The sequence below is a fragment of the Mustela nigripes genome, chromosome 17 (assembly GCF_022355385.1).
Source record: "Mustela nigripes isolate SB6536 chromosome 17, MUSNIG.SB6536, whole genome shotgun sequence".
Lineage (NCBI taxonomy): Eukaryota > Metazoa > Chordata > Mammalia > Carnivora > Mustelidae > Mustela > Mustela nigripes.
The window spans coordinates 7,987,799-8,007,756 of record NC_081573.1 but is presented as its reverse complement, the minus strand read 5'-3'; the positions used below and the strand labels follow the sequence as shown (position 1 = coordinate 8,007,756).

The 19,958-nt window shown below is 51.3% G+C and overlaps 1 protein-coding gene across 4 annotated transcripts in view; it reads right to left on the bottom strand.

Moving 5' to 3' along the window:
* Positions 1–6,395: 6,395 nt before the first annotated feature.
* EML2 (EMAP like 2) overlaps positions 6,396–19,958 on the bottom strand; it is a 24,288-nt gene continuing 10,725 nt past the window's right edge. For 3 of the 4 annotated variants that reach the window (XM_059383693.1, XM_059383694.1, XM_059383696.1), the window contains 13 exons: positions 19,149–19,244; positions 18,117–18,251; positions 17,090–17,189; positions 14,325–14,479; positions 14,049–14,174; positions 11,902–12,033; positions 9,783–9,850; positions 9,424–9,512; positions 9,104–9,201; positions 8,582–8,669; positions 8,079–8,174; positions 7,137–7,267; positions 6,396–6,809 (listed from right to left, as the gene is read on the bottom strand). In XM_059383693.1, the coding sequence (XP_059239676.1) occupies positions 6,684–6,809; positions 7,137–7,267; positions 8,079–8,174; positions 8,582–8,669; positions 9,104–9,201; positions 9,424–9,512; positions 9,783–9,850; positions 11,902–12,033; positions 14,049–14,174; positions 14,325–14,479; positions 17,090–17,189; positions 18,117–18,251; positions 19,149–19,244 (1,440 nt within the window). In that variant the 3' untranslated portion in view covers positions 6,396–6,683. Of the gene's footprint in view, positions 6,810–7,136; positions 7,268–8,078; positions 8,175–8,581; positions 8,670–9,103; positions 9,202–9,423; positions 9,513–9,782; positions 9,851–11,901; positions 12,034–14,048; positions 14,175–14,324; positions 14,480–17,089; positions 17,190–18,116; positions 18,252–19,148; positions 19,245–19,958 lie in introns of those variants that run through there. The other variant, XR_009400976.1, reaches the window with a different exon arrangement.

Genomic DNA, 19,958 nt, shown 5'->3' with positions numbered 1-19,958 from the left:
GGGCTTTTAACTGGCTTCAGCTTTGAGAGGAGCACCTACCTATTCCGCCTCCGCCCCCCATTCCTGTTTCTGCACCACCATGGTTTGGCTTTCATAACTGGCTCTATACCATCCTCAGTGCCTCCTGCTTCTCCTAACCTCACTACGGCAGGACGAAGTCTGCCCCTCCCTGCACTTCATCACCCACCTCAGATTCCCCCCCAGGTGCCCTAGCTAAAACTGACCAATGCGGGGGCAAATTGATTTTTGGTGGACCCAGGTGCAACATATTTGGCATTTAAACTAATTTGTCAGCTGAATTAAACATATCTGTAGAGTTTCAGCATTAAATATAAAAACCTTATTAATTTTTTATTTTTTTATTTTAAGAGAGGGAGAGAGGTTGGGGAGAGGCAAAGGGAGAAGGAGAAGAGAACCTAAAGCAGGCTCTGAGCCCAAAGTGAAACCTCATCTCACGACCCTGAGACCATGACCTGAGCTGAAATCAGGAGCTTCAGGCTTAATTGACTGAGCCACCCACGTGCCCCTAAATATAAAAACTTTCATTACAGGGGCCCTTATCAGGTTTAGTTGGAAGAATGTGCGACTCTAGATCTCAGGGTTGCGAGTTCAAGCCCCACATTGGGTGTAGAGATTATGTAAAAATTATTAATGTAATGTAATTAAGACTCATGAAGGGACACCTGGGTGGCTCAGTTGGCTAAGCAGCTGCCTTTGGCTTAGGTCACGATCCCAGGGTCCTAGGATCGAGCCCCACATCTGGTTCTTTGCTCAGCATGGCCCCTGCTTCTCCCTCTCCCACTACCCCTGCTTGTGCTGTCTCTCTCTGACAAATAAATTAATTTAATTTAATTTAATTAAAAAAGACTCCTGAAAATAAGGGAAGAACTCCGTATGCAAGAAATGATGCATTTTTAATAAGAAAGATGTAAGGCATGAGAATACATTTTTTAGAGGGAGGAAGGTAATTGTGTCCTAAAATAGCTGGTTGTTTGGAGAGAAAGGGCTTAGGACAAAATATGAATGAAAACGAAAGTTACAGGGGTGCCTGGCTGGCTCAGTCAGTAGAGCACAGACTCTAGGGGAAAAAAAAGAAGAAAGAAGAAAAGAAAAAAATTACAAAAGGTTTGTAAAGGGGTCTTTGCAGAAGAATTTTACATGTGGTCAGGACTGACTAGGATAAAAATGAATAGGATTTTTAAAGTGCACTGGTTTAAGACTGAAATTCTGCTTTTCTTTCTCTCACAGAGTTTTCTAGGACTGTGAGTCTCCTCTTGGTAAGAAAATGTGAACAAAGTTTTTTTATCTTCCCAGAAAACCGAAGCTTCGATGTTTTGTCTTGATATCAGGGCTTTGATTACTTAAAGTTAAAACTCCTCAATATTAAAGAGTCGGGTTTTACTCACCACTGTGTAACTTCCAATAGGACCCTTTATTACCACCTTGGTGAAATATAGTTTTATAACGATCTGTAATCCTATTTGGGCGTGTGCTTTAAAACCTTCTGAGATTTTTCACAAAATTCCCCAGATTTAAATTCTAAATGAATGCCTTTTGACTAATCAGTCTTGTTTCTTTGGTATGTTAAGTTACTTGGGTTTGGTTTTTTTGTTTTGAAAAAATATTTATTCCAGAGAGAGAGAGAAAAAGGGGCAGAGGGAGAGACTATCCAAGCAGACTCCCGCTGAGCACAGAGCCCAGACGTAGAACGTGATGTCAGGAGATTAAGACCTCAGCCAAAGGGGCGCCTGGGTGGCTCAATGGGTTAAAGTCTCTGCCTTCGGCTCAGGTCATAATCCCAGGACTCTGGGATCAAGCCCCTGGGATCAAGCCCTGCATCAGTCTCTCTGCTCAGCAGGAGGCCTGCTTCCTCCTCTCTCTCTCTGCCTACTCCCTCTCTGTCAAATAAATAAAATCTTTAAAAAAAAAAAGACCCTCAGCCATAAACCAAGACTCAGATGCTTAACCAACTGAGCCACCCAGGCGCCCCCCAATTTAAGTTACTTGGAATGCATGTCCAACAGATAATGATAAGCCTTAGGTTGTATTGAACGGGTAAGTAATAGAACTATTCCAGAAAATATATGAAATTCCTGAAGTTTTAATATGTCCTGATATAAGGTCATTACTTGAATTCTTGAAATGTGTGTCACAGATACAACCAAGTTTCCATGTCAACTGCATTATCAGGAACTCTACTATCAGATCTTTTTTTTTTTTTAAAAGATCTTATTATTTTTATTTTTTTCAGATTTTATTTATTTATTTGACAGAGAGAGAAAGATCACAAGTAGCCAGAGAGGCAGGCAGAGAGGGAGGGGGAAGCAGGCTCCACCCACCCCCCCCCCAGTAGAGAGCCCGATGAGGGGCTCGAAGATGAGGGGCTTGAAGCGGGGCTCGATCCCAGGACGCTGAGACCATGACCTGAGCTGAAGGCAGAGGCTTTAACCCACTGAGCCACCCAGGCGCCCCTGGGTGGACATGTTTTTTCAAATGAACTAGTCTTGATTTGGCAATCTCTGGAAACAAGGATGAATTTAGAGAAAAATTATGCTTCAATAGCACAACCTTATGGATGTTAGATTCAAGTTTTGACTAATCATCTTGAAATGCATGTTGTTTGCTTAAGCCAGACAGCCTGAGGGAGGCTTTAGAGAGATTGCCATTGGAGCTCAAATACAGACTATTCCTCTGTGGGGGTAATGAAAGGGACGCCGTGGGCTTACGATTATTTAAACAGTATAATTGTGTAACTCGGTTGTCACCTTGATCAATCCCATGTGGCTGAGATAACAAAATCACTCCTTGAAATAGTGTACCCCATGCCACAGGGTTAACAATGAACTTACGAAAGCTATAGGATCGGCCCCGCCTTCTTTATAATTGGATTGGGGAACCCACTTAGGGATGCCCTTAGCTCCTGAGACATGTCATCCTGCACTTGACAGTGATTCCTGGTGATTAAGGATATGGTTATGGCTAGACATCAGGGGGGCCTGTGTGCCTAAGTCAGTTAAGCCTTCGGCTAGGGTCATGATCCCAGGGTCTTGGGATTGAGTCCCACATCAGGCTCCTTGCTAAGGCAGGGAGCCTGTTTCTGCCTCTGCCTGCTGTTCTCCCTGCTTGTGCTCTCTTACTCTCTCTCTCTGACAAATAAATAAGCAAAATCTTTAAATATAACAAACATAAGTAGAGGCATTGGCTGAGCATACAGAGGCCACCTTGAATCCAACCCAACACGAAGTCACCCACAAATTTAAAAAGTGGTCCTTTAAAACCATACCCTTGATTCATGGCCCGATAGTACTCACCAAAGAGTACTCCCCCAGAAGCCTGTGACCATACCATTATTTCTACCACCTTGCAAACCATTTGGCTTGCTACTGGCCCAGCAAGGCGACCCAGCATCAGACGCCTGGTACCTAATGGAACGCAGTGGTTATGGTGCCAAACTGGGGGCGTGGCTTCCACCAGGCTGCATTGGAAACTGTGTCCTAGGTTCTGTCTGGATGGACGGCCTGCAGCACCAAGACCCTTACATGTCCAACTTACTTTCCATGCCAAAAACAACGATGGAGGGGCATCTGGGAGGCTCAGTCGGTTAAGTGTCTGCCTTCGGCTCAGAGTATGGTCTCAGGGTCCTAGGATTGAACACTATATTGGGCTCCCTGCTCAGCATGGGAGCCTGCTTCTCCCTCTCCCCCATTTGTGCTCTCAACTAAATAAATAAGATCTTAAAAAAAATAGAATAGTTAGATGCTTAATGGACTGAACCACCCAGGGGCCATGGGTGGTATAAATAACCACACTGATCACTTGATGATGGGTTAAACACCTGGTCTGGAGGTGGACTGCAGTCCATTCCAAAGGGTCTTCTTACCACACTTCTCATTTTTTATTATGTTAATCCTTTTTTGAAGTTTATTTATTTTCTTAACCTTGACATCCAAGGGGGGACTTGAACTAATGACCCCACGGTCAAGCGTTGCATGCTCTTCCAACTGAGCCAGCCTTATTATAGTAGTAATCTTAATATGTTGTCTCTTTTGCTTTGTTCTCTCGTATTGCTGATACGCATGCAAGCAGTTCCTGACTTCTTGGCCCAGCTGATGGATGAGCCTTACTGTTCAAAACAAATTCACCTCGATGTCCCCTCTGGACCCCGCAGCAATGGCCTCCCATAATAACTGCTTGCAGATAGATAGTGATCAGTTTCAGTCCACAGGTCAGGACATGTTTAGGACCCCTGCCAGCTTCAAGTAGTTACAGACTATGTGCCCTTTGCTCTTCAAGATTCAAGGACCGAATACTGGTCAAGGGGGGAAACAGTGTGGGATAAAAGCAGAAAAAATGTTCACCTTTAGCCCAGAAGGCTGACCTGCATAGTTTTGATAAGGATCAAATAAGTACTGGTTGTTACATCCTTATAGGGTCTCATGACTGCCCGTATAGCTCATGGATAGTTAAGATCGAACTGAACCATAAGCACCAGAGAAATCTTGCCAAAAGAATCTGTTTTTTTTTTTTTTTTTAAAGATTTTATTTATTTATTTGACAGAGAGAAATCACAAGTAGGCAGAGAGGCAGGCAGAGAGAGAGAGAGGAGGAAGCAGGCTCCCTGCTGAGCAGAGAGCCCGATGAGGGACTCGATCCCAGGACCCTGAGATCATGACCTGAGCCAAAGGCAGCGGCTTAACCACTGAGCCACCCAGGCGCCCAAGAATCTGTTTTTGTTTTAAGATTTTACTTACTTGAGAGTGAGTGAGCATGGGGGGAGGGGCAGAGGGGGAAGGAGAGGGAAAGAGAGAGAATCCCAAGCAGATTCTACACTGAGCATGGAGCCCCACGTGGGGCTCATCTCAGGACCCTGAGACCACGACCAAAGCCGCAACCAAGAGTTGGACACTCAATCAACTGAGCCCCCCAGGCCCCCCAAGATGAACATTTAACGGATAGACTGAGTAAAGTACATTGCTCTCCCCAGAGTGGGCGGGCCTCATCCAACTAGTTGAAGGCCTGAATAGAACAAAAAGGCAGACCTTCCCCCTGAGTAACAGAGACACCCTCCTTCCTGCCTGCCTTCCAACTAGGACACTGGCTTTTCCCTGCCTTTGGACTTGAACCAACACATCAGCTCTTCTTGGGTCTCCAGTCTGCCCACTCACCTTAGAGACCTTGGGTCTTATCAGCCTCCATAAGCCTCCATAAGAACGAGCGAATTCCTTCTAATAAATCACCCCCCTTGTCTGTCTTTGAAAGGCTCATGTGCTAAGATGGCTTGTATATTTTTTAACGTCTAGAAAAAATCAAAACAATGGTATTTTGTAGCAGGTGAAAACGAGAAACTCAGACATCAGTACCCATCAATAGGTTTACGGAACGTAATCTGGCTTGGTCCTGTATGCACTGTCTGTGGTCACTTTCATAGGACAGTGTCCGAGTTAGTTGGGACAGAGACAGGGTGGCTCACAGTCTAAAGTATTCAGTTTGCCGACCTCTGATTTACTATTCTCTGGTGTGAGAAGTTGGGGTGGGGGGTTGTTGGGGGGAGAATGTTTGGGAGAGGGCTGCTGGGGGGCTAGGGGCTCTGGCCATCTGCCTGGGAACTGGCTATAGGGCTGGATGAGCCTGGGAATCCAGGAGACTGTATGTTGTTGACCAGTGTACTTCCCTGAATATTACATTAAAGATTGATAAAAAGCTAAAAATGTGTGTCCCCCCCAATGCAGCTGGGCCCCTCCTGGATCACCCAGTTTCATGACCGGCAACTTCTTCTTATTACTACTTATACTAGATAGATTTGGGTTTCTGGCTCTTGCAACCCAGGGTCTTCATACCCCATCTCCCAGCCATTTACTGTGTCACCGGCCCACTTCTCTGAAAAGTCCCCGTGCCTGCTTCAAATTGTGGTTCAGGTGGAGGCTGCCATGTCCTCACACAATCCCCAGTCCCCGGCCTCGACGCCGGGTCCCCGGCTGATCGCCACCCAACGGGAGCCAATCACAGTAGCCCAAGCAGCCAGGCCAAGCTGATTGATCCGCTGATGAGCCAATCACAACTTTTCCCCCCGGAGATGTGAGGCCCGAGGCTGGAAATTAAGGAGCCTCAGAGCCTTGTTTCTATGGCACAGAGGATGCTGGTCCCAGAGAAAAATTCTGGGTCGCGAAAGGCCAGAGAACGTAGGGAGGGAATATCCTGACTGCCCACGAATCTTTGCTTCGATGGCCCTGAGGCCGGGAGGCACACCTGCCTTTCTCAGTTGGCGATGGGGCCCACTGAGACCCAAGTCATGGTCCCTCACTGCAAACACGGTCATCAACACACCTTCCGCCCGCCCCCACGCACTCGTTTAAAGCCACCGACTCTACGGACACACACAGACCCTGACCCCCTGCGTCAGTGCATGTGTCTTTATTTCTGGATGATATAAAAGAATGAACTTAAAAAAAAAACCACTCCAACTCAAACACCTCCCCCAAAGCAATGTGGCCCCTCTACCCACCCCGATAAATAGAGACTTCTGTCTGTCCACCCCCCTCCCCGCCCCCGGAACCCCCCTGCTATAGACGTACTCTGGGTATATATTACTCTACTCGGCAATAGACATCTCCCGAAAATAGAACTCCCGCCCTGTCCCCTGACTCTCCCCTGGCCCCACGTCCCTGGGACTCTCCTTCCCCACTTCAGACCACCCGCCACTGCAGCACACTGGTGTCCTTGCCCCCCGTGGTCAGGGCCACGCTGTCATCCCACAAGAAGGCCACGTTTGTCACATGGCTGCTGTGTCCGCCGTATTTGTGGCTGAGGGCCTGGGAGAGGGAGAGAAAGATGTGAAAGGTGATGTCATTTTCTTGGCTGGAGCCCCTGTGCCAGGCACACAGTAGGGACTCAGTGACTATTTCTGCTGTGAATAAGGATCAGAGAACCAAGGAGCTTCAAATTGCAGATACTTCGAGAAGAGCGTTAGCGCTAGAGACCGAAAGTTATCGACTCTGAGGTCGACTTGATCCCTTAGGATCAAGTCATTGCGCTCCTTGTACAGATGGGGAAACAGGCCTGCAGCGTGTTGCCTCACTCTCACCACCACCTGTTGCCTGTCATCCCCACCTGGCCAGCCCCCTGGGGTGGGGACTCACTCGGGGCTGACAGCAGGGATAACTGAACAGGTGGACTTTGCCAAAGTCATCAGCTGAAGCCAGCAACTTCCCGTCATGGGAGCGGGCCACGGCGTTGATGTCAGTACCATCTGCTCCCTCGGACCAGATCCCTGTGGGCGAGAAGAGGGGTGGGTGGGGGTGAGCAGGTCCCAGCTTCCCTCCTTCCTCCCACCTAGCCTGTCTCTGGCCAGGGATGAGAACTACAATGATCTTTTTCAAATGTGTAATTGACCCTGGACTTCCACTGCTCAAAAATCCTCCTGTGGCTCCCTGGTGGCCTTGGGAGAAAGCCCAGGCCACTGCTGCCTCTTTTTAAAAAATTTTTAAGTTTAATTTATGTAAGTCTTTGCTACACCCCAGGCGGGGCTCAAACTCCTGACCCCGAGATCAAGAGCCACAAGCTCTTCTGACTGAGCCAGCCAGGCTCCCCAGAAAGCCCAGGTTTCTTAGCATGACCCCCAGGTTCTGCCCAATGCTGCTCCAGCCTCCTCCTCCCTAGGGCTCCCCTTGAACCCCACAATGATTTAGCCCTCCTGCCTTCTTGGACTTCTCTAAATGCCAAGTTCTCTGCCACCTCCCTGCTTTTGTGGGAGACATGCTATGACTCCCTATGCCTCAGGACTGCTTTCCTTCCTCACTGCCTCCTCATCCTCCAGGTCCAGCTTCTATAGCCCTTCTTCCAGGAAGCCCTCCTTGATTCCCTCCCAGGCTGGGGTCAGGTGGCAGCCCAGTCCCAACCCAGCTGACTCTGGGCTATCTGGGGACAGACAGGTCTGCCTCCTCCACTAGCCTGTGAGGCTCAGGACGGCAGGGCCCACGCTGGGCCTGGGGATAACCAGTAAGCGACTACAAAGATCACCAGTCGAGGATGTTTCTTGGAACTCCTACCCTGAGTGGAACCTCCCCCATTCCAGAACTTACCGAACACCCCAAATCCCAGGACACAAGTGGCTGTGGCCCATTCCACGTTCCTCACAGCATCTGCACTAGTGATCTGCTTACAGGTAGCTGGGTCCCCTGGGGCAGAAAACGGGGGTGGTGGTGGTGTGTGTACTCAGAGCACAAATAACTACTGACTTATCCCATGCATTTTACAGTCCAGGGCCATGGAAGTCCAAGACAGGAGGGTAAGGTCCTAGGGCTCATTCCACCTCTCCAGACTTGACTAAAGTCACTAGAATTTCAGTGGTGACAGTCCCAGGCCTCAGCAGGGGATCTGCTCAGAAACCTGTACCCCACCCATCGAACCAGAAAGGGGAGCAAATCCAAAGCCAGGAGACCCGATCAATTAAAACAGCCCCTGAATAGAGGAGAGAGGCCAGAAAGCCCTGCGCCCCTTCCCGGAAGTCAGGGAAGTCTACGGAAATCTCACACGGAAATAAGGAAGCTGAAGGAGGGTGGCCTTTGGCTTTCAAAGCACTCACAGTACAGTATCTCGTAGTCCCCCGAGTTGGTGACAAAGCAGCTGCTGTCCTGGGCCCAGTCCAGGTGGGTGATAAAACTGGAATGGCCCTGTGGGTGGAGGGGGAGGGAAGGGGTGGAGTTAGAGCCCGAAGAGTTGGGGTTGGACCAGGAGAGGTGGAAGGCAAAATACAGAGTTAGGGTGAGAACACAAAGGGGCCGAAGGAAGGAAACACAGTCTTTGGAGCGTGGGGGCGGGGCCAGACTCCCGGGGGGTGGGGCCAGACTGTGGTGGGCGGGGCCAGACAGAAAGGGCTTAGAACACAAGGGGAGTTTAGAACAGGTGGGCAAGGCTAGACACAGAGAGGGGGGCTTATAACACGGGATGGGGGTGGGGGCAACGTGTGGGCGGGGCTAAGACTCCTTGAAGTGATCAGGGCAGAGTCAGTAGCGTTGAAGCTGTGCTTCCTTGAAGGAGAAAACTGGTTAATTCTGCAGCCCCTGGACGGGGTGGCGGCGCAGGCTGGGGGCCACTGCCCACTCACCGAGCACTTGCCCAGGCGGCTGACCTTGCGGCCGCCCTGGTCCACCGTGTACACGTACACCAAGTTGTCGTGGGAGCCCACGGTCAGGTACGCCCCGTCTGGGGGAGGGGGAGGGGGGGCTATGAGGAGGCACCCAGGCTCTACCCCCTTCTCTGACTCAGTCCCCCGCTTTTCCAGACTCCTTAGCTGTCCCAAGCTCCATCCCCACTATAGCCCTAGACTTGGCCTTGCCACACAGCCGCCACGCCTTCCCCCTGCTAGTGACTGAGCCTCAGTTCCCAGGCCTGGCTTCTCCAAGATCCCTGGGCCCCGCCGCTTACCTGGAGAGAAGCTGACCACTGAGATCTGTTCATTGCCATCCGTGTGGATAGCCACCAGGTCATGGGTCTCCGTGTCCAGGAGCAGCCATCTTTAAGGAGAAGGCATGGTTGGGGGAGGGGGTATGAGCTGATCTGGTGTGTGTGTATATGGGGGGGGGGCTGCATTGTGTGGGGCCTGAGGGACCCCAGAAAAGATTTGGGGGAGAGGCTGACTCCAGACAAATGTCAGAACAGTCTGGGGAACAGTCTTAATTACAGATTCTGTGGGCTCTAGGGACATAGAATAGGGGGATGGGTGTCAAGGGACAGTTCTCACGGGTAGCAGAGAAGCTCTCCCCAAATGCTCAACTCAGCTTTACCTGCCAGTCACCGTGCCCACGGCCAGGACAGAGCCACTGGGGTGGAAGCCAGCAGAGCGGGCAGGGTCCTGAGGGGAAAGAGGAAGCAGAACTGAGAACTGGGGTCTCCACAGTCTATCTGGCCATCATTCCCCGACCCCAGAGCCAAGGGCTGTCACCTTCCTCTGCAGCCACAGACGTTCCCAAACCACTCTCCCTTCCTGTACCATTTCAGCTCAAACAGAAAACATCCCTGCTGTCACTGCTGACTGGTGCCTTTCATACTCCTAGGCTAAATGCCCCCAGCTTTACTAAACTGTGACTCCCCTAGGTAACTTTGTAGAGGTAAGTTTGTTGGGACTCAGGGTGTCTAGATTTTACGACCTCTGACAGAAAATGCCAACTTTACTTTCCATAAAATTCTCACCAGGCAGGTCCAAGAGCCAATTTCTCCACATCTTTGTGAAAATCCCAGTAATGAGTATTTTTTTTTCTTTCTTTCTTTTTTTTTTTTTTTTTAGTATTTCTATTATTGGAATGTTGGGGGCATTTGGTTGGTTCCCAGGGTGATGGAGCACCCTGGAATCAGACGTGGGTTCACATGACGGCTCTGACGCTCCCTAGTTAGGTGACATCAAAAACCTTTCCTGTCCGAGCCTGGCCTGCCTCATCTGGCAAAGGGAGAACATCAATCCTTCGCAGTGTTGTTATAGGCAAGATGTGAAGTCCTCAGAACAGTAAGCCGGTAAGCCAGATGGCCTACAGGAAGGACTCCACAAAGGCTGGTTCTGACTGTAATTACATGGCGATGATGGGAAAGTGATTTTTTTAACCTTTCCGTGCCTCCTTCCAAGCGGGGATCTGTCATCCCCACTGCTTTGAGGAAGTTGTGAGAAGTTAAAAGGACGAAGTGGGCACCGTGCAAAGCCAGCACCTCTGGTCGTGGTTGACAGGCTGCCCATATCAGAAGAATCTAAGGGAGCTCGTTACCAACTTGCAGATTTCGGGTCCCAAATATAGAACTCCTGAATCAGACGCTCTGCAGAGGGGGTGAAGGGTTCTGTGTTTCTAGCAACTCTCGGGCAGTTCGACGCCGGAATAAGGATGATGATGATACCTGGCCCTAACAATTTCCAGAGCACACCGTGCCTGAACTCAGAGGAGTTCAAAGGCCATCAAGTGTTCTAAGATCAGAGGTAACCTGGCATTCCTGGAGCAAAGCCTCAAAGAGTGGTGTGGGTGATATGATGGACTGATGTTCTCGTGTCCCAGGGGGACAGGCAGGGGAGCTTAAAAATTATACTGCCCAGAATCCTTTGCAGCGAGGGTCCCCACTGTGATTTGGGTCAGATGATCTGTTGCACTCTTGTGGGGTCCGGAAGACCGAAGGCAGACACCCCACTTTTCCATTCATCATTTGGGCTGTGAAAGCAATGCCATTTGCTACCCTCGTCAGAAGTCGCCAGCCTTGAAAGGCAAGAGCGTGGAGTATCAAGTACACAGTGCAAATAAGGGCCAGTGCTGGGTTGCTCAGAGGCCAAGCCAGTCCAACAGAAGCCTCCAAAGTGACGGAGATGTTCATGATCTGTACTTCCCAATACAGGGGCCACTAGGCACCGAAGTCTTCGTTCTGTTGACGTTTTACAGTTCATTGGCAAGCCCACGCAATGACCCCAGCTTCCCAGTTCCCAGGGGAGGACGAGGGCACTTTCTTGAACCTGGTGCTCCTGACTGTGGCAGAGGGAGGGGTGGGTTCTGGGCCTCCTTCTGGGAGAGAACCCGTTCCTCCGGCCCTTCTGAGCAAGTCTGTAAGCACCCATGTCCCTGCATTAAATCCCTTTGGCTTTGGGGCACCCAGGGGGCTCAGTGGGTTAAGCATTGGACTTCAGCTCAGGTCATGATCTCAGGGTCCTGAGATCGAGCCCCATGTCCAGCTCTGTGCTCTGCAGGGAGTCTGCTTGTTCCTCTGCCCCTCCCCCCACTCTGGCACACATGTGCTCTCTCTCAAATAAATAAAACGTTACAAATCTCAGTCTGCTTAAAAAGACTTGAAGTGGTTTCCACTCGTTACATGGAGCCCAGACACCTTGAGACAGGCAGTTCTGTTAGAACAGGGTGCCGGGTCCCCCCCTCCCCTTACCTCAATGACCCGACTCCACAGGGGCTGGTGGGACTCCACACTCCACAGATGCACCAGCTTATCCTGCCCGCATGTCACAAACTGTGCCCGGCTGGGGTGCGTGGCCAGGCCCCACAGCTCTTCGACGTGGCCCTGGTGGAGAGGGGAGACAGCAGTGTGGAGACGGCCAATCTAGGCCCTTTCCCTAAGACCTGGTGCCAGAAAGAAGTGGTGGAGGGCGCCTGGGTGGCTCAATGGGTTAAGGTCTCTGCCTTCAGCTCAGGTCATGGTCTCAGGGTCCTGGGATCAAGCTCTGCATCAGGCTCTCTGCTCAGTGGGAGCCTGCTTCCCCCCCTCTCTCTGCCTGCCTCTCTCCCTACTTGTGATTTCTGTCTGTCAAATAAATAAATAAAATCTTAAAAAAAAAAAAAGAAGACGTGGTGGACTAGAGGCACCTGGGAGCCCAGCCGGTTGAGCATCTGCCTTCCGCTTAGGGCTCCAGGCTCAGAGCATGATCTCGGGGTCCTGGGATCCAGCCCCATGTCCTTGGGCTCGCTGCTCAGCGGGGAGCCTGCTTGTCCCTCTCCCTCTGCTCTGGCACCCCCCACCCCACCCCATTCATGCTCTCTTTCTCAAAATAAATAAATAAAATCTTAAAAACAAAATTGTGCTAGACTAGCCCCAGCAACACACTGGGGCTACAGGGGACCCAGGGAAGATCCTTTTCTCCGTGCGTCTGGAGCAGGCTGTGGGCCAGCAGCCCCTGGCCCTGGTGTGTGGTTCCAGGCAAACACTACATCTCCCCAGGCCTCTGTTCTCCTGTTTGTAGGAGGGCGGGGGAGAGCCATGCCAAGAAGGAGCTGGACCCCAGGAGTCAGGTGGCATCCAGAAGGCTGTGGGGCTCCGTGGAAGGTACTCGGCCTGGGGAGTCTGACCTCAGCTCCCTGTGACTGATGGGTCAGGTGACTTCTCCCTGGATCCTTATGTAAAATGGGACTAATCACCACATGTGTCTCAAGACACTGCTGTGCTCACTTGCTGTGCTCACTTGAATCATGGAAGGACAGACAGTGTCTGAGGCTAGTGCAGAGCGCTCAGGAAGTGGAAGTGACTATGATTATCATGCGCTATTACTATACTACGGAATAACATTGAACAGTGATAATGTAATTGTTGACATTAGTATAATGACTAATGTGAATAATAAAGTTCAAATAATACATTAACCTATTAATTATGTAATCAACAATATGTAATACTGATACATTTTTAGGGGTCTCTAAGGTCCCTTCTGGCCTTGGGACGTCTAGAAAACCCCTCTAACCCTTGTTTGCCTCCATGTGCCACGGAAGCCAGAGACAGAGAGAGATCTAGAAGCAGGAGCATGGACCTCAGCTGGCCTGTGACAGGGAAAAGGCATGGAAGGAGTGGAGAAAGCAGAACCACCATCTGGCCAAGACTTCTGCGCTGGGTGTCATCCTAAATGCTGGATGGGAACAGACTCATGGAGTGCTTACATACCCCGACGAAGACGGGTTCTGTTACTGTCCTGCTGCCCACAGACACAGACGCTCCTCACCATCTCATATTACATGGTGAGTGAGGGACAGGGAGGGGATTCGATCCTAGGCAGTCACGCCCCAGAATTTCTGTTCCAAACCAGCCTAATATACTATGAGGCCCCTTGGTGGGGGGTGGGGCAGGGGTGGGGTAGGGGTGGGGTGGTCACTGGGTACAGGGTAGGGTTTGGGCACACCAGGAGGGAGGAGAGGGCACTTAAGGTGCAAGAAGGAATACAGGCAGCCTCCAGGGGCCCTTCCCAGATCCAGGGACTGGGACCTGGGAGGTGTGTGGCCCAAGATGCGTGTGGCCCATGGGACCACGTGCCTAGGCACTTACTGACAGAAATGGATACCACCCCTGATCAGAGGGGCAGAGGTCAGCACGGCTGCAGTGGGGTTCCTGGGGCCCCTCTGCTCTGCCATGGGGAGTTCTGGGGTGGGGGTCCTGGGACAGGGGTGGGTTTATGGGGAGGGTGCACATAAAGGGAAGGTGAGTGGGGTTTGCCGGGCCAGAGGAAAAGGGATGGGGCAGGGATGCGGTGAGAAAGGATGGTGGGAAGAGAGATGGAGGGATGTGGGGAGGGCAGACTCGGGAGAGGCACTCACCTGGACGAGCAGTGAGAAGCCGGTGTGGACAGAGCCCTGGAGGATGGAGTTGCGGGTGGTGCCCACATACAGCGTGTCCCCCCGGCCCTCCGCCACGGTGCGCACTGGGCCGAAGTCCTCCGGGACCTGAGGGTGGAGGGTAGGGGAAGATGAGGGTAGGACTCATACAGAGCGGGGGTGGGGGGAGACCAGCTGGGGAGAGGCGGGTCTATTCAAAGCCCTGACGGGATGGGAGGAGGTCCCCTCATCTTCACAGGAACCTCTCCCCGTCCTCACCTCCACCTCCTGCAGCTTGTTGTAGTCAGAACCCCAGAGGACCACCCGACGATCACGGCCCCCTCCGGACACCAGCGTCCCGTCCCGCAGGGCGCAGAGGCCAAACACACCGCCATCGTGGGCACCCAGCACTGCCTGTGTGATGCGATTCCCACCTGTGAGGGTGAGGAGGGGTGGCCAGGGGCTGGGATCAGCATGGGGAGGCTGCGCCTGTACAGATCCCCAAATGCACCTGGAATGCTCAATCCTACATTTAGCCATTCAGTTACCCAGTACTTATCTATTCCAGTACCTTCTTATCTATCCATTAAGCCATCTGAACTAACATCCACCCATCCACCTATCCACTTTGGATCTAGTTACCCCCTCACCCACCCATCCAACCATCTACTCCTTCGTCCATCCATCCACCCACTCACCCATCCATTTATCTACCCCCATATCCATCCATACACCCTTCATCCATCCATCCCATCCACCCCTTCGTCCATCCATCCATCCACCCACTCATCCATTCACCCCCCCATCCATCCATCCACCCCTTAATCCATTCACCCCCCATCCATCCATTCACTGTCATCCCCCCATCTATTCACCTCCCCATCCATCCATCCATTCCATCCATCCATCCACCTGTCTACTGACCCACCCACCCATGACCACCTCTCATCCATCCATTCACTTCTTTTACCCAACTACCATCCACCTGTAAATCCATCTTTCTATTCAAAATCTGCCCATTTGCCATCTGTTTTCTCATCCATCTACCCACTCACCCATCTGTTCACTCAGCTGTCCATTTGACCATCCATTCATTCATCCACTAACCCACTCAATCAACAATTATTTCTCTTGAACTTGGTTTGGGCCCAGTTTCATGCTGGGAGATACTGGGGACACAGTTGTGACCAAGACAACTTCAGATCTTGCTGTCACAGGGCTCACAGTTCCATTTCAGAGACAGACCTACTACCAGTCAGTGGCAACCCAAGGTGGTTGGGGCTAGGATGGGGAAACCAAGGAAACTGTGGGATTCCCAGAGAGGATACCCCATCTGGTAGGTCAGGGAGAGCTCCCTGGAGGAGAAGATGGCTTAGCAAGGATCTGAAGGGTGAGGAGGACAACAGAGTGTGGAGAAGTGCTGCAGACAGAAGGAACAAGGTGTGCAAAGGGAAGACAGGGAGAGAGAGCATGCACTATTTAGGGAACTATGAGAAATCTGGTCTTGGGTGCTTGCCTGGTAGCACAGCGGAATGTCTGACTTCTTGGTTTCAGCTCAGGTCATGATCTCAGCATTGTGAGACGGAGCCCTAGCCCCACCTTGGGCTCTGCACTCAGCGAGGTATCTGCTTGGGATTCTTTCCCCCTTCCTCTCCCCACCCCACCCCACCCCACCCAGCTTGTGCACAGGCCTGCATGCTCTCATTCTCTTGTAAATAAAGTCTTCATAAAGAAATCTGGTGTGACTCCATGTAACATGGAAGGGGCCAGGAAAGGCAGGGCCAGACCATGCAGGTCATGGAGGCCTCAGTGAGCAACCTGGACGTTGTCCTGAGGGAACTAAGGAGCAATGGAAGAGTCTGGCAGGAGAAGAACGGGGTCAGATTTACACTTGGTTGAGAACAAACGAAATTCCAGGAGGCAAGACTACAGGCCAAGGATCAGAGAGGAAGCTGGGACAGGGACTCAGAGGAACAGTCCTCCTCAGCCCAAATCCCTCAACCCAGATGCGGAACCACGTGCACATACATCATCTTGTCCACTTTTCTTTCCACCCACCCTGCAGCCCAGGGGATGGCCCCAGCGGTGGGTTTGGGCCCAGCTTCATGGATATGGAAATGAATCACCCACAGTCTCTGCCCTCAGAAAACTCACGGCCGGCTGAGAAAGACATACCCCGGTGATTCCGAGCTTATTCTCAGCTGTCTAAGCTCAAGGGATGTTCCAAAAAATGTGGTGCTGGAGGCAATGCTATTATACCCATACTACAGATCAGGCAACTGAGTCGCCGTCACAAAGCAACACCTGACTCGGGCCGGTCTCCCATATACCCATGTGTGGTGGGGCGGGGTGCCCGGCTTGGCCACTTGCTGGGTCATTGCCCTTCTCCGAGCCTATGGTTTTTCATCTGTGAAATGCGAACATTTAGTGCAGGGGAAGATATATTTAGGAGACGATAGATTTAGGAATAAGGAGCCTCACGTACATGAACGCAAATGTACCCAGGCCAAAAAACTCACTGACTGTTTCACACCATCCGTCTGCCGGCACTAGCTTTTATTCACCCCATGAGCCTTTGCTGGGACAGCGCTCGGTTGGGACAACCATTCCTTCACGTACTTGTTCGTTCACTTAACCATTCACCACCAAAGAGGACAGTGCACTCACTCCCTCAACCTTCCACTCACCGAGTAGGACAACCCCTTCCCTCATTCCCTTATTCTTCATTTACTGCTCTGGGACAAACCATCCACCCACCCACCCACCCATCCATCCACCCACACAAGGGTTAACCAGCTCATTTGTTTATCATTCACACTTGATCACACCCATGGAATTTGTAGGAGACAAGGGAGGGGAATAAGAGATTTCATGGAGAGGCGGATATGGAGCTGAGCCTTGATGGGGGGTGGACTGGGAATTAGACAAGTAAGGATGCAGCCTATTTTATCAGACATGCCACACAAGCTGGGGCAGAGGAAGGTTCAGCCAAAGGGGGTTGGGGAGGACTGGGTGGAGGACAAAACACATGGGGTGACACCGACCTTTGCCCCAGACATAGAGGTTCCCCCCAGAGTCCCCGGTGACCACGTCGCCGCCCTCCAAAAAGGTCACACACAGCACATACTTCGGTTTCTCGTGTTTCTAGGGTGGAGGAGAACGGGAAGGTGTCAGATGGCTGCGGAAGCAGAGAGCCTCCCAGAGCTCACCCCCCATCCAGGACCATGGTCCAGGGGATCCCTTCCATGCTTTTGGGTGTGAAGCCCAGTGCGGAGCATCCCATCTCCAATCATCTCCAACCTGCCTCCATGGCACTCTGTGGCCAAGAGCTTTTGACCCCGCTGTCTCCCTTGCCCACTCCCGGACCCACTTCCTGTCTCCTTTCTGACTTTTTTCCTGTCCTCTCTCTGCCCCTGACTCTCCCTCTACATCCTTGGCTCTCCCTTGTCCTCTGTTCCTGGATCTCCCTCTCCCTATCCCTGGGTCTCCTCCTCTTTGTCCTGGGTCTCCCCCTTTCTGTCCCCAGCTTTCCCCTCTCCATGCCTGGCTCCCCTGCTCTGCCCCCTCTCTTCCCCTCTCCTTCTCCACCCTCTATCTCTTTGTCCTTCTCTCTGCCTTGCCCTGCCCCACCCTTTCCTCAGTATCTGTTTCATCTATACCCGGTGTTCTCAGGGCCTCCTGCATCTTCTCTCCCATGCCCTCCACTTCTGCTCAGTGTCTGTCTGTCTGGGTGCACATCTCTTCTGGCCAGTCAGCCTCTGACCTCGGTGTTTTTCCATATTCTTGGCAAGTACAGCACTGCTTACTGAGCACTTACTATCTGCTAGGGGCTGCTAGACTCTTCAGCCCTTTGAAGCCTCACAACCTGAGAATTAAGAAGGATTACCCTAACAGTCTGGATTAGGAAACTGAGGCCCTGGCAGGAAACACCTTGGCATTCCCATAATCTCCAGCATCTGGAACCCTCTAGAATCCTCTGGAACCCTCTGGGTCCCTCTGTTTTGTTGTCTGTCTGGGTGTCTTTGCCTGCCTTCTTCAGGGCCAGTCTGTACCCACTTCCGTGGCACTCACCTCAAAGAGGCCCTGCCGCTTGCTCAGGCTGCCCCCTTCCAGACTCCAGAAGTAGATGTGGGATTTCCCGCAGGTGATGAGCAGGGTGGGGTCTGTGGGGTGGAAGGTGGCCACCAGCACGGCCTCGTTGGAACACTTTGGGGAGTGGGGAAGATTCTGAATGAGGACCTCAAAACCACCAGGGCCACCCCATATAGGGCTGCCCTATACAGCTGTGCAGGTTGTACACTGCATACTTTGACTGCCTGTGTCTTTACTATACAGGCAAACTAAAGTACAGGAGGAAGAGCCAGCCAGCCAAGCATTAAAGCCATCTTTGTCAACGTCACAGCAGACCCTGGAGCACTCCAACTCTGAATCAAGTACTATGCTAAGCACCTCATCCATTAACTCTGGTAATCCTCATAGCACCCTGTGAGCGGAGGCTCATTAACACTCTCCATCACCGATGAAAACGTGAGGCTCAAAGAGGGGAAGTCCCCTGCCCTAGGCCATACAGCCAGGGAAGCGTCAAATCCAAAATCAACTAACATAGGTCTGACTCCAGAGCCCGGCCTCTCAAACACTAAGTCTCTGTCTCCAAACTGTGGGCCCATCCAGAATCTAGGTCTCCTGCATCATGCCCAAAACAGGCACATGACCTTGAAGCAAGGAGCTGTCCCCTCTACCATGCTTCAGATTACTGATCTAGAAGTCAGGCTCACAGAAAGATGCAAGTCATTGTTTTGCACATGGCAAGGCCACATTCAGTAGCTGCCTCATACTGACCTTTCTGTTGGGCCTGGTCCAGCACCCCTGCATCTCAACATCAAAGCCAAGTCCCTACTAGGAAGATGCTACCATCATCCCCATTTTACAGATGAGGCAATCAAGGCTCAGAGAGGCAAGCCTCTTGCCTGAAGTCACACAGCCACCAAATGGTAAAGCTTAAACTAAGATGTGAGTGTCTTGGGTTCCAGACTCCTAACTGCTGAGCTCCAGCCAGTCCCACAGAGGTACCCCAAGGAGAGGGGATGTGCACAGGCACCCTACCTTGCCATCCACCACCTTGGACTCCTTGGCCCAGTCCCACACGGACAGCATGTGATCGTTGGATTCATCCACTGCACACAACAGGTTGCCCCCGTTCTAGAAGGGAGAGAGAGGAAGGGGGCAGAGAAGATGGGTCAGAGTCCATCCCCTCAACACTTTCCCCACAGGGACATTTCCCATGCAGGTCTGTTGTAAGATTTTCAAAGCTCTGGGCCCACATTACAGGAAACATTCAAATACATTCCCTGTCCGGCAGCCAAACACGTATTTTAAATGGCTTCTAGAATTTTCCTTTTGAAATGAACCATGCCTAAGAAATTCATCTCCTCCATCCTCAGCTTTTTCTCTGCAGTCCCCATGTGGTCAGGAATCCCGACAGCATCCAATTCGTACTCTTATAAGGAGTAACTTTTATTTACGTGTAATTGAACAATCAAGTTGACAAAATGTTGGGTGTTTATACCTTTGGTTAAACAGCTTAATTTTGATCTTGCAGGGTTTCCCTGCCGTTAGACACACACACACTGTAGCAACAAAATAGCCCCCCGCCAGAGCCCTCAAAGGACTCCTTGAGCCTCAGGAAATCCAGGAGCCTCTAATCAGTGCTTCTTACACAATCGGTGGGAGGACCGTCATTCCTCAATTCCTTGCATATCAGTACTTTGGTAGAATACATTTTGATAAAAATTTAAAGTATGATTAAAAAGCCCACCAATCACAGACTTGGATGTTGTGGAAAATGTCAAATCGCTCTACAAATTCCTAAAGACTTACTCTCCATTTCTGGCTTTATCTCCCCCAGACCTGGCA